We start from the raw sequence: 15,242 nt of genomic DNA on the forward strand, positions 1-15,242 counted from the left end.
AAGACCAAAATCTCAAAAACAGTTGGTCAAGATTACAATCAAAGGACATATTTCAAATCAGCAGTAAAATCTGACAATACTGGTATCACAAAATTGTGATGCTTTACCTCATTTTATGCAAAAAAAAAAAAAGCTATTTTCACAGGATAGCTAATGTGCATGCACATTCTAAAGTTGATTGACAGGTGATGTCTGCATCTAAAAGGTGATTGGCTCTTTTAACTGTAAGGCGGAACTTCCTTTCTACATCCATTGACCATTGGGCACTCAGAGCTCCTTGGTTGAGCATTCCAATTTCTCCCATTCATTTTAATAGAAGTGGCCCATCTCTGCTAAATAATCTCTGGCATGAGGAAAACACTCACAACAACTCCAAAACTTCAAAGTGCAAGAACATCAAAATCTACTGTGATGGTAGACAGTAGAGAGCTGCATGATGTAACATAAGGACTGTGAAGTCATTTAAAGATGTACTCAGTAATTTTTGTGTTTATGTTGTCTTAGACACTGACACCTAGTGGTGTGGATGCAGCGTCATTCAAACGCAATCGTTTTTAGAAATTCCCTTTTCACAGCCAGCCATGATTAATTTAATCCAAGAAAGTGTCCAATAACAAGACAAGTTATTGATATTAAATGAGTAGTATTCGACAGATCATGTGATTCTAAAATGCCAGCCCCCATGAGGGGACCCTCTCCATGTAGAATAAAACAGCTTTTATAAGGTTACTGATATGACTGGAGTTCTTCATCTCATGTGAGCGCTCATGATTTTATACACGTTTCAAAATTACTGAGTGCACCTTTAAAATGCATTCTAGAAGAGTGTTAATTGTGCTATTATATCTTGTGTGTCATTTACAGCTACTGTTGTCTTTAATGTTGATTTGATTTTATCCTGCAGATAACAGCCATATTTGTTCAGATTGAGAATTTATTTGGTTCAAATTACGTATTTGACACAAATGGACAACATATTAGAAAAAAAAAAAAAGCCTATTAATTGCAAATACTGCCGTTTAATAAAAATGTTAATTTCTGAAACAACGATTTGACGATTTTCTGACATTATGTAGGCAACTGAAGAGGGGAACGTTATAAATGAGTAATGAGAATGCATCTGCATGACGCATCTGAACAAAACAAAGTCCTCATTCTCTCCCACGGCACAAACCTCCAGGAGAAATGTAACGCTAATTGCCGCCTCTACATGGCCCTGAGACTGAACATCATTTCACATTCTCTCATCAAAGAAACCACATACTCAACTTTATGAAAATTTCATTCAGTATGTTCACTTCTCCTTTAAAACAACTGCCACCAAAAAAGGAGGAAATCAGGGAGAGAATGAGAGAGAGAAACTATGTTTTGCAGGACAACTTCCTTCCTGCCTGGAAGCCCTACAGTAACTCATTAGATCAAACTCAGACAACTTCTACAGCTGCCAGAAGCAAAAATAAAAAAACACTGGAAAAGAAGAAAGTAGAAATCTTAAAAAAAAAAAAAAAAAAAAAAAGAACGACATCAAGCAGGTTAGAGAATTTACTGTGTAGCAACGCAGGAGGCCTGATGGAGATCTGGAAACTAATTACTGAAACAGTGTGTGGGAAGGAAAGACAACAGACCTTAAGTTGAGCCATCTTCTGTCCCTGTGGACAGTGTAAATATACTTGCTGCGTGCCGCTGTTTGCCGTGCAGAGTTTCATCATAATGTCCCTTATCACTCACATAAAAAGTGCAGTCAACCCATTACCTACACAAATGCCAAACAAATGGACTTACAAAAGCAAAACTGGTGTTTATTGAGATCTTCTCGACTCTTAAAAATAGGTTCTTTAATAATTCTTTGCAACATCTTAGACTCAGCAAAGAAACCTTTTAATATATAGAACCATTTTGCTGTATAGAATTCTTAAGTTGTATGTATGTATGGCTCTTAAAAGAATGAGAAAAGTCCAGGGTGTGCTGAGTGACTCCAGCCAGGTCTCCTAAGCAACCAAATTGGCATGGTTGCTAGGGAGGGTAGAGTCACATGGGGTAACCTCCACGTGGTCTATTAGCGGTTCTCGCTCTCAATGGGGCACGTGGTAAGTTGTGCGTAGATCGCAGAGAGTAGCATGAGCCTCCACATATTGTGAGTCTCCGCCGTGTCATGCACAGTGAGCCATGTGATAAGATGCACGGATTGACTGTCTCAGAAGCGGAGGCAACTGAGACTTGTCCTCCACCACCCGGATTGAGGTGAGTAACCACGCCACCACGAGGACCTAGTAAGCAGTGGGAACTGGGCATTCCAAATTGGGGAAAAAAGGGGATAAAAAAAAAAAAAAGAATAAGAAAAGTTCTTGATTTTGCACTACAGATTCCTCAGATTGGAATTAAAGGTGCTATATGTAATATGTTTACTGTACTAAATCATAAAATGACCACAATATGTCATTAGAGAATTAGAAAACATGCTAAGTTGAAATACTGGCTTCTCCGATATCAATGCTACAGCCAGTATATTCTACTTTGAAGTTTCCATTTCTGTTTGTGTTTTGGCCTATGTGATCCCACCCCCTGCCCACTCACCAATAGTATTTTGACACCACCAGGTTGCCAGATTTGAAGTTTGCAGGCAAACAACACAGCATGCTGCAGCCATGGAAGCCAGCAAACGAACTGGATCAGAGAAAACAGATTCCACCCGACCTAAAAAGCCTTGCCATCCGTCTAAAAACCACCATGACCAGAGGTGTAGTAAAACAACGATAAATATTGGAGATGCCTTTGGAAGATGGAGACAGCGTAAAGCCCAGAAATCCTTTAAAACGGATGCGGAGTTGGCTAATTCTGGCAAACTGCATGAGCTTCGAGTCTGGGGCGGGGCAGACAACTCTCCAATATTTTGAATTTGGACTGCAGTACCCATTTCAAACGCTTGTCAATCTTACATAGCACCTTTAAAAGGAAATTAAAAATAAACTTGGATAGCATCGTATGGAACTTACAAAAGTTTAGCTATGAATACAGGAATGAAATAAAGTTCTCCTATGAAATCATACAGACCGTATAAAGGTTCTCTTTTGACATGATATTGAACTTAGAAGGGTTAATAATAATAATTGTATTTATTTATCACACATTTACACATATACAGTGAAATTATTTTTTTTTTTTCCACATATCCCAGCCAAGCTGGGGTCAGAGTGCAGGGTCAGCCATGTTACAGCACCCATGGAGCAGATAGGGTCATGGGCCTTGCTCAAGGGCCCAACAGTGGCATCTTGGCAGTGCTGGGGCTTGAACCCCCAACCATCTGATCAGTAACCCAGAGCCTTAACTGTTGAGCCACCACTGCACTTTTACACATGCTCATGCTGTCTCAAACTTGTTTGATACAAAGACATTTGGGTGGACTTATGATGTGTTTTTGTCCATACAATGTAAGTCAATGGGGTCAAACATTTTCAAGCTCCAAAAGGGGAATAGAGGCAGCATAAAAGTAATCCATATGACTTCAGTGGTTTAATCAATGTTTTCTGAATACGATCACTTTGGATGAGAAACATGGCCAAAACTTACCTTTATGCTGTCTTTATGTCCTTTTTGGAGTTTGAAAGTTTTGGATCCCATTGACTTGAATTATATGGACATTAAAACATCATATTTCCTTCAAAATATCTTTGTCCATCATCAATCGACAGCATTTGTAGCATAATGTTGATTACCACAAAGTTAATTTCATCTTGTCCCTTGAAAAAAAAATAAAAAAAAAATAAATCTGGTTTACAGTGAAGCACTTACAATGGAAGTGAAAGGGGGCTAATTTTTGAATGTTAAAATACTCACTGTTTCATAAGTATAGACACAAGACATAAACAATATGTGTAAACATGATTTTATTGTGAAAAAAAAAAAATCACTTACTAACCTTTTCTGTATAAAGTTAGATCCAATTTTACAATATTCGTTGCCATGGCATAAAGCTGTAAACCCTAAAACGACCATAAAAGCAACAATTTAAACAACTTTACAGCTCAAATAATGCATGAGTTTTAACAGAAGAATTAATATAAGTGTTTTATAAATTATAAGGTGTATGTCTCTGCCTTTAAACCCTCCAAAAATTGGCCCCCACTCAGTTCCACTGTAAGTGCCTCACTGTACCCTCCATTTTTGCTTTTTTAAAGAAAAGGAGGAACGAGCTGAAATATATTTTTGTGGTAATCAACATTATGCCACAAATGCTGTCGATTGAGCTTAACTTGTATTGAACCGGGAAAATTCCTTTTAAATTCCTTCTCCTTAGGAATCATTAAGGCTGTAAAACTCTTTTTTGAATCTTTATTTTTAAAAGTGATGAACCGGGCATCTTAATCAAAAGGTGAATAAGGTTTCTGGGCAAGCGATCAGAGCCGTCTCTAATACTGTAACCATTATAGTGTGTAGAGTTTGTCCTCCTCTCCATTTAGTCATCCATCTGAGAGGTGGGTGTTGTTTCTGGCCCAACATGTCTAACACACCGGTATAAATCACTCACAGTGATTTCAGGGTCCAGTGTTTAAATAATTAAAGAGCTTTAATTTATCAGATTTAGCACCTTCAGACATGAGAGCTGACAGTCGCTGGGGGAGAGGAAATGAACAACAGTAATGGAGTTAGAGCGGAGGAGAGCCAGAGATTCACACTGTAACCAAATTGAATTGAATGCCCATGTATCAAAAATGGCTTAGACGTGGTGGGGGAAAATGCCTTTCACATACAGCATACAACCTTATTAACCTTAAAAGCAGTCACACAATACAGTACTTAGAAAAGATATGAGATTTTAAAAGGCTTTTTTTAAAAAAAAAAAAAGAAAAAGGGTTTATTAAGCATCCACAAGCTATTTTCACCAGCAACCTATATAGGCCAATAAATCAGTGTCATTAAGCACAAAAAACACATTAATTAAACAGGCTCCAGATATGATATTCATAACATATGTACCTCCAGTCAGTTTATCCTCAGAACTGCATCAAACTTTGTGCTTTCTAAACTCTGAAATTACAACTTTGTTCAACACAGAGCAGCTTATAAAACTACTGCCAACTACAGGCATTATGACAAAAAGTATTGATACTGTTAAGTATGCCTTCTGCTTATGCATTAAACAACCATGGAAAAAAAAAAAAAAAAAAAATAGAGCATTAGAGTGCAAATGCCCATTATTAGGTAAATTATATTTCATATAACAACATAATTGTAATTTTTTGGGGGTGATAAATAAATAAAGTATTCTATCAGTATCTGTTTGTCTGGTTATGTTTTGGCCTAGCACAGTAGGTATGTACTTGCCAGCATCTACATCTAAACTGATAAGGGCACTGAGATGAGAAAGATAACAGACAGTATGGTGGACTAATGATACAATTCTGCCCCCTACTGGTACGAACACAAACTCATTCTAGTATGTTGCTCAGTGGTTGCTCACTTCTCAAAGAACAAAATAAGACTAAACAAGCCAAAAGAAAAAAAGAGCTTATTCTTACTGGCTCAAGATCAAACTGACCAAACGAAATTATGCAAAACTTCTGAATAAACTCACTTTATAAGTGTTTAATATAGTTAAGTATTATTAAATATAATATGGTTCATAAAAAAATAAAAAAAAATAATAATTGCAGGCCGTTGCTTTCCAATCTATATAAATCTACACTACCAGTCAAAAGTTTTGAAACACTTGCCTGAAAAGTTTCTCATGATCATAAAAATCTTTTGATCTAAAGGTGTATGCTTAAATGTTTGAAATTAGTTTTGCAGACAAAAATATAATTGTGCCACCATATTCATTTATTTCATTATAAAACTAAAATTTAATAAAAAAAAAAAAAGTTTTTGAAATTGATGACTTGGACCAAATAATAAAGAAAAGCAGTCAATAAGTGCCCAACATAGATGGGAACTCCTTCAATACTGTTTAAAAAGCATCTCAGGGTGATACCTCAAGGAGTTGGCTGAGAAAATGTCAAGAGTTCATGTCTGCAAATTCTAGGCAAAGGGTGACTACTTTGAAGATGCTAAAATATAACACAGTTTTGATTTATTTTGGATTTTGTTTAGTCACAAAATAATTCCCATAGTTCCATTTATGTTATTCCATAGTTTTGATGACTATACTATTATTCTAAAATGTGAAGAAAAAAATTATAATAAAGAATGAGTAAGTGTTTCAAAACTTTTGACCGGTAGTGTATATTAGAATGGCAGACACATTTCTGCTCAGAATGTGTATGGAAATATGTGATATATGAATGTATGAGATATATGACTGAGAGTGTTATAATTAAAACTTACACTTCACAGAGCTTGGCTGATTCATAATCAGCAACATTCAATCAAGAGGAATTTTAGAGTCACCAACAAATGTTCATCGTGTCCACTATACGATATATGTAATATGAATAAATGGATTTTAATAATGTAGCAAAAAAAAAGCCCTGAATTTTTTTAATCATAAACATTGATTTTTGGTTGTGTTTGATACATTTTTCACCCAAAAATGAAAATTATGACCCTCATGTTGTTCTGAACCAGTACGCTGCTTTTTGAGAGCACAAAGGAGAAATCTTTGAACAATATTTAGGCAAGGTGTGCCATTTAACAATAAAGATTCTTGAACGTTTCTACTTTCGTGCTCTACGGAAACAATAACAACATATGGGTTCAGAACGACATGAGGTTGATCAAATAATGACAGAATTTCCATGGTTCTCTTTACTGGGTTTCATTTTTGGGTGAACTATTCCTTTAATTTTAGCAGGAGGTTCATGTGTCCCTCACATCAGTTATCCATGAGAGAGCGCTGCAGAGCTTCCTGGATCATGGCTTGCTCATCGGTGGCATAATCCTGAGAAAATAAAAAGAAGGGGATTTCAAAAAGCAGAAAGGACCCCTGATAGACATGCATAAGGTTTGGTAATAAGAAAAGCAAGGAGCAGCTTAATACCTGATGAAGAGTGGTATATGCGCAATGAAAAGCCCAAAGTATACTTTGCTCAGGACGCAGATTTTGCTATTAGCAAAGTGCCCGAGCACTGAACATTCGCGGCCTGATTTTTGTAACCATGCATACTATGAACGCGCCTGGAATTATTTGCAATACTTAGCGGGTCCACAAGGTGGCGACACTCAACGTTGAGCCATTGCTGTCATGGAGATGCACTAGAAAAAGATGTAATCGCAGCTAAATAACAGGTGATGAAGGTGGAAACAACGGCTGTGGCTTGTTTGAAGGCTGCGTTGTCCGGAGGTCGCATTTGTCGGCTGCATAAGTCATCAAGGATTTCTCGTTTCAGAAAAGCGAGTAGGACACTTCGAATGCAGCCTTCGAATGCGACCTTTCACGGGAATTCGGAGGATGCATGAGGAGTATCCTTTGTGGGCACTCAAAACCCACAATTCTTTGCTTCAACGGAAATGTCTAAAAAAAAAAAAAGACGCCAATTTTCCCGTAAATATGATGTTCAAATGCAAGGAATGTTAATTCCCAAGTTGAAGTACCTCAGTAGATGGGTACAGAGTATATAATATGTATAATTATATTAATATATAATTAAAATAAAGTATTCGACTAGAAGTACAACTGTAAAATCTATTTTCTTTTCGCTTTACATCATTATAACTGTCCTAAAATGTACCTCATACATTCCCTTCTAAAGAGACTTTGTTCCCTTCTCACTCAAAGTGCTTGCGCTTGTTAAAGGGTAGCGTGCTGTCATAGCAACCATGTTACATTACGTTTCCGTTTGTCCTACGAAGGCCGTCTCGTTTAAACAAGGCTTGTTTAAAGGAGGATGCTCAGTATACGTCCTACCTAGCACGCAGCCTTCGAAACGAGACACAGCTAACATGTGTGTGAGGAGGTCAGGAGATACCTGCAAGTGTATAACTCGAGTCTTAAGGACTATAAAGACATCTTTAAGGGTTTAAATTCCTGAAGAGATATAGTCCAGTATTTCATAGCAGTGGTAGCGCACATGTGCGTCTGTGTGTGCACGGATGCTCAAATGAAAAATACTTTGAAAGACTGAGCGTTGGCGTCAAAAACAAAGTATACTTTGGGCTTAATGCATCGATAAATAATTCAACTGTACTTGACTAACACACAAAATAACCTATTTTAATAACCTTTAGAAGTAATGATGGTTTGACATTGAATATTGGTACTGCACTGAGCAGAGGTGGAAATTTGAGTCTTAGACTCGGACTTGAGTCACAAAAAATTGACTTGAGACTTGATTTGGATCAACAGTCTTTATGTCTACAAGAAGAAATATGTTCTCGGAATATTGCGACACTAGTCGCTTTCGTACATCTTGAAATATATAACGCCAGATAGCAGATATGGTACATTTACCAAAAAAAGGCAATCCAGCAATTTTACTGCAATTTAACATGTTTCATGTGTGAGCGTTTTCTTTCAACACTGGAAAACTTCTTTTAAAACTGGAAATGTTTCAACCTACTTACAACAAAAGTATCGTAAGAAAAAGCATGTCTTATTTTGAGGTGCTGAAAGAAGTCGGCGCTCCTGTAATTCGGGTCACCCCAGGGCATGGAGGCACAGATTGGACACACCTGCGGGAGTGGAGAGGTGCTGTTACACTGAGATTGTATCGTAATTTGACTTAAAACCAAGGAAGGCTTGGCTCAGCTCAAATCGACAAGGTCCCATTTTTATGCCACGCTACTTTAGCAAACTTATCATTAATATAAAATATTGTGAGGTGGAATGGTCCACACAATCAAGCCATTCAGAGAAAAATGCAATACAATCCAGTCTGAAAGGCTTTATACAATGTCTTAAAACACACTTATTATGCGACTCTCTAGAACTCTCTCTAGACTCTGATTGGTCATTTGTGGCATTCTGCAACTGTGTAATTGACCACTGTCCTGAACAACCGATTTCCTACAGTTATGCTTGTTTAATTTCTCTCTCGTCACTTAAAATAAAATGATTTCAACTCAATTTAATATTTCATGTTTATTTATTAACTTTGTAAGTAGTCATGTAATATGTGGGATATTGTACATACATCTTGTCCTTGATGAAAAATTATTACATTAATGTAATAACAATTACGGATTAAAATGAATATATCCCTTACTTGCCTAATCATTAAGTGCTGATGTTAATATAAAACCACAACTGCACTGAGTTAAAAGAATATTCCGGTTCAATGCAAGTTAATCTCAATCAACAGCATTTGTGGCATAATGTTGATTACCGTAGAAAATATTTTCGACTGGTCCCTCGTTTATTTAAAAATCTGGGTTACATTGAGGCACTTACAATGAAAGTGAATGGGGCCAGACCATAAATGCTCAAATACACACTGTTTCAAAGGTATAGCCACAAGACAAAAACATTATACATGTTAAAATGATTTTAATGTGGTAAAATTTCTGTACAATATGATTTTAGTATGATAGTCACATAAAGCAACGTGTCCATTGGCGCATGGTGAGCGAAGATCGGTGAGCGTTTTCAATTAATTACAATGGGAATCGAGTGCCACTCATTGAGAGCGTCCAAAAAAAGTTGAAAAATGCTCAACTTTATTCAAATGGGGATCCAAAACCTGAAGCAGTGACGTCTGTCATGAGCGCTTCAACATCTGGAGCTAATGCTGAAGTTTCTGCTGGATTCAGTGCTTTAATCACAAATAGACTTCAAATGATGATTGCATGCATTCAATGTGGTAAAACTGTGGCTGGGTAAGCAAAAGTGAGACTTCAAACAGACTTGACAAGTAAATATCAAGGGACAAGTTGAAATGATTTCTGGTGGAAATCAATATTATGCCACAAATGCTGTTGGCTGAGCTTAACCTGGAACATTCCTTTAATGTAAAAGCTAAAACCAAAATTGGTTCATTTTGGGTGAACTATCCTTTCAATAAACACAGAGTCTTGCAGTGCTTTACAGTCATTGTTCAGTCCAGTTTACTGTTGAACGTAAAGAAGTCCTCACCACTGAACGGGGGTCGTGTGCGTGTTTGGAGGTGCAGTGTTCCACTAGACCATCCTGGTCGAAGTTCCTCTGGTTACAGAAGGGACAGGTGAACGTGTAGCGGTTCGGCACTGAACTAAAGAACAGAAGCAACAAGAAACAATTGAAAATCTATGATCTAATCCCTGCTATTTTCGGTTTAATGCGATTAGAGGCAATGGTTATACAGTGCCCCGAAAAAGTATTCTGACACTTAAACCACAAACATAGTGGCATTTAATTTAAAAGAAAGATAGCACAAACGCACTTTTAAAGCGAAACATTTCACAAAAAGAAGTTTGTTTGGTTTAAATGATAAAACAATCAAAATCCTCTTGAAAATTACGACAACAAGTCTTAAGACACTTTGTGTTTTTCAAATGTTGGAACATGCCCATTGTTAATGTGATGAACAACACCTGAACTGACATCATACATTCACTTAAAATCACCTTCGGAATAGTCAATTAGAACTAATTACAAAATAACTAAGAAACATCTAGCATTATTTGTTTGCAGATGCGTTTACTTAGATAATTTGTTGTCCAATGCACTGAAAACCCTATTAAGTTGACACTACTCAACTGATTCAACTCGTTACCTCAACTGAATTGAGTAATGGTGTCTCCGAAACCTGTAAAATTAAGTTCACTTAACTTGATGTCCATACAGAAAGAACTTGACTATTTAAGGTGACTAGACGCAAGTAGAATTAACTCAGAATTGCTATTTAAATGTTGTTGTTTTTACTTAATAAATTTAATTGAATGGAATCAAATTTAGGTCATATAATAAAACAGCTTAATAATGAAGATTATAACCGATTCTAGGTCAATAATTAAATACACTTAATTGTCCACAGAAATGGATATAAACCTGCACTTCAGTTGCACATGCACAAGGAGAACTGAGATAGAGTGAACAGGGTCAAACTTGACCAAAGTGGACACAGATCACTCTAATAGTGACATCACACTAAACAACTATTTGCAACATAAATAATACTACAAAACAGCTGAAACCTCTATGAATTCTTAATAACAACTATTTAAATCCCATGATATGTTCCCTTTGACCAAGGAAACATAGTTAAATAATTCAAGTGCAAGGCATTATGGGTATTCCCCACAGCCTCAATTTTGTACTCAATTAGTTTGAAGTCTATGGATTTTTAAGAAAAATTTACTTCAAATAAGTTAGGTCTTTGAATCATGAGCCCAAAACTTGACATTTCAAGCTATACTTAATTAGGGCAACATGATGTTTCCAGTAATGACAACATTAGGGTTTACAGTGTACAAAGACATTTAGATATTTTAAAGCGTGATGCTTTCTGGGGCAGCTGAACTGGATGTGTACACACAGTTATATCACCTGACAATAGAAGGCTGCTTCTGGGAAATGGACTTCATACCCTCCTTGACATAGTCTTGATACTTGGAGCAAGTCCCTGTGTGATGCCTCATCTGGGACAAAGCAACCTGCCAAAGGGTAGTGGATGAAAATGTTTTTCAGTTAGAAGGGCTATCTACAGTATAAACATTAGTTACATATCATGCCTCCACTCACATTATTTCCACAGCCTTTGCATTGTCCAGTGGATTTGTCAATCAAGTCCTCCAAATGATCTGCTTTAGTCCACTCATGCAGATCAGACCTGCAGACTGCACACACTGGTTTCTGAGGTCGCAAGCATTCCTGAAGGCAACTATGGCAGAATCTGACCAGAAGACAGGGAGACATTTTAATATTGTCAGCATAAAAGGTTTTCCGAGATCAAAAGCGCCGGGTCTTAATGTTGTATTGTTGATTCTGCTTAACACACAATGTATAAAAATGACTTTTACAACAAATATCTGAAGCCAACTGTTAGTAGGTATTATTATAGACATTTTATAGACATTTATATTTATAGACATTAAAAACACTAACAAAAATTAGTTAGGGTTAGGGCTGGGTTAGGGTTAGGGTTAGGTGGATTTGTAAGGCAGAAACAGCAGCAGTGAGTTTAACAGCCGCCACTTCCAGCTGACACTGAGCGTGACATGCCCAGCAAGATGCTCGTAAGTTATGTCATAACTCTCAAAACACAGTTTTTTCAAAAAACCGACAACGTAAGAAACCCGCGATTACGTATATTACTTATAACTATTTGCTTTTGACTTCGAAAAGTAAACAGCTTTGAGAACAACACTTGCGCACGTGTTATAAGCTGGTAATAACAGCGGTAAAGTTTACATGCAATGTGAAAAAGGGGGAAGAGGGCAAAAAAAATTACATGTGCCGATCGGTTTTTGCTCAAATCGCTAAATAATATTTGATTATGTACATATATTGTAAAACCATAAGTCAGGTTACTCTCGAGTTTTTTCCGTGCTACAATCATTTCAGCTTGTTCACAGGGGCTTTCTGACAACAAGGCATGATTTTCTATTAAGCTGCTTTGAAACTATGTGTATTGTGAAAAGTGCTATACAAATATAAATGACTAGAGTGTAGACAAACTTATTTTCTCAAGAAAAACATGAAAATTGTAAGTCCATATTAGTTTTTCTCAACAATCTAACAGAATAAATGCAGTGCTGTTGCTTAAGTTACTTAGAGCTCTACTTTTTGTTGCTAATATCAGACACTTTTGTGGCATTTATGATTTAAAAGACATTTATGTCGAATCCATGAATAAGTTTGAGCGAAACATTTATGGGTGCTCGTATTGTATCGTACTGTGAAATCTGTGTATCGTTACATGCCTAATCCCAACATATATTAAAATGCATTAATTTAGCATGAGATGGCACAATGTGTTTATTGACACATGAACACATTATATACCAGACATAATGTTTAAAATACAAATACAAATAGGGGCCTGGGTAGCTCAGTGAGTACTGACGCTGACTGCCACCCCTGGAGTCGTGAGTTCAAATCTAGGGTGTGCTGATTGACTCCAGCCAGGTCTCCTAAGCAACCAAATTGGCCCGGTTGCTAGGGAGGGTAGAGTCACATGGGGTAACCTCCTTGTGGTCGCAATTAGTGGTTCTCGCTCTCAATGGGGCGTGTGGTAAGTTGTGCGTAGATCGCAGAGAGTAGCATGAGTCTCCACATGCTGTGAGTCTCCGTGGTGTCATGCACAGCGAGCCACGTGATGAGATGCACGGATTGACGGTCTCAGAAGCGGAGGCAACTGAGACTTGTCCTCCACTACCCGGATTGAGGTGAGTAACCGCGCCACCACGAGGACCTAGTAAGTATTGGGAATTGGGCATTCCATATTGGGGAGAAAAGGGGATAAAATTAGAAAAAAATACAAATACAAATAGCCTTATCAATGTGTGTGTATGGGTAGTCTTGTAGAAACTTTTGGAACTTTTTCCTGCAACATGCTACTCCATCTCAAAACTATTTAAAAAAAAAAAAAAGCATTTTGTTAATTATTTTATTGTTGTTATTATTATTATTAATTCAGATGCAACATGGCCTATTTGTACTTTAAAATATATTTCGTCATACAGCAGGATAATTTAAAGCGAAGTAGAGATGGGAAAGGCTATTAAAATAGTAAACAACTTGAAATGAAAAGAACTGGTGACCAGTTTAGGACCTGAGATAGACGCTTTCAGTTACACATCCATATCAATTTAAACCTCAAATCTGGTACACTGTTGATTTAAAAAGAACTCTGGCACGTCACGCTTCAACTACCCTTATATCACAAGCTATAAGGAATAGAGGATGTAAGATTGTTCGAGCACAGGCATACTAACTGACTGAGCACTACATCTCCCAGAAGTCCACACTGCAAAGTTTTCTACATGGGAATAAAAACTGAAAGTAACATATTTATGTTAGCTGCGAAACTCAAATCACAGCTACACTTCTGAAACATTATTCGACACAAATATAGTAAGATTTAATGACATGACATGCAAGCATGATATCTGTTACACTTGACAACTGAATTGCAATCGAACTAATCACCATGTCAATGGAGGAGTTACTGCTGGAAGGCACCAGATCTGAAAGATACTCACGTATGTCCGCACTGTGTGGTCATCGGACGGTTAAATATCTCCAGACACACGGGACACATCAACTGCCCCTCTCCAGCATCGCTTACATCTGTCTGATGGCTTGCTTTGAGCATGGCCATGTCTGTTGTTCGTGTTCCGTGTTATTGAACTCCGGTGAGATTCACTGCAAAACTGAAGCGGATGGGAGGAGCGATAACTCAGCTGATCTCACAACAGTCACACAAACCACACACGAGCGATTACAGTATTATTACAGCCTTACCTGACTGAACCATGGAGGACATTATGATAAGATGGCATTCAAAACAAACGATTGAGTGCAGATATATCTCCACCTTTTGTCTGTGTTGTCTTTTAAAGTAGTGTTTTGGTTGCGTTCAGACTGGTGATATCCGAATCGCGAATGAATCGTTCTGTTGAACCGGTTCTTTTGAATGTTTTGATCGACCCGATTCGAAAAGATATGCTATACTAATAGTTTGAGAGTGTAAAGAGATTGACTCGATTGCGTCATGGGAGTGGGCGGCTGCTTTTTAGTTTTAGTCATAGTTTTAGTCTTCTGACGAAAATGTCCTTTAAAATTAGTCAATATATTGTCATGTCATATTCATTAATTTTTGTTCGTTTCACTCTGACCAGGAACCCCCCCCATATTTATACCATGATCAATGGAAACATGTAAATGCTTCACGCTGCAACCCCCCAATGTTCAAGCCAAATCTACGCCCTTGACTCTGACGAAAATGGCATATATAGTTTTAGTCAACAAAAATTGTTTTAGTTGATGATGATGTGCAAAATGGACATAAAGTGTGTCAAACTGTAACAGACCAAACTATAATCAAATATTCAAACATTTTCTAATGTAAATATGTATCAAACATATAAATATACATACTGTCCTACTGAGCTCCTGAAATAATAATGTATTAGCATAATGAAGTATTAGCTACTTATTAGAAGTTAGCCTGTATACTGAATTCTTCATACTTTAGAGACTTATTAATTTTCCGTGAAAGGATATTACATTGCGTGTAGCGTATTTCTTACAGAAACAGCGTATTCACAGTGCAAGTTATGAAACGCAAATTACACATGTTCTGACTAGCGCATCATTTAGTTCAAGTTCACCTGTTCACTGTGCAGATGTAAGTTGTTATATTACATATATAGTATGTTGTGGATAGTGA

The 15,242-nt window shown here is 37.1% G+C and overlaps 1 protein-coding gene across 1 annotated transcript; it reads right to left on the reverse strand.

The window, feature by feature from the left end:
* Positions 1 to 3,151: 3,151 nt before the first annotated feature.
* Positions 3,152 to 14,463, reverse strand: LOC127418949 (E3 ubiquitin-protein ligase RNF114-like). Its single transcript, XM_051659895.1, has 7 exons — positions 14,315 to 14,463; positions 14,053 to 14,223; positions 11,591 to 11,741; positions 11,396 to 11,502; positions 10,004 to 10,118; positions 8,497 to 8,604; positions 3,152 to 6,874 (listed from the first exon to the last, which is right to left on the reverse strand). Exons 2-7 carry the CDS (start codon positions 14,169 to 14,171, stop codon positions 6,809 to 6,811), a joined length of 666 nt encoding a protein of 221 aa, XP_051515855.1. The 5' UTR covers positions 14,172 to 14,223; positions 14,315 to 14,463; the 3' UTR covers positions 3,152 to 6,808.
* Positions 14,464 to 15,242: the final 779 nt, after the last annotated feature.

This window comes from Myxocyprinus asiaticus, chromosome 28, assembly GCF_019703515.2.
Source record: "Myxocyprinus asiaticus isolate MX2 ecotype Aquarium Trade chromosome 28, UBuf_Myxa_2, whole genome shotgun sequence".
In the NCBI taxonomy this organism is placed as follows: Eukaryota; Metazoa; Chordata; class Actinopteri; order Cypriniformes; family Catostomidae; genus Myxocyprinus; species Myxocyprinus asiaticus.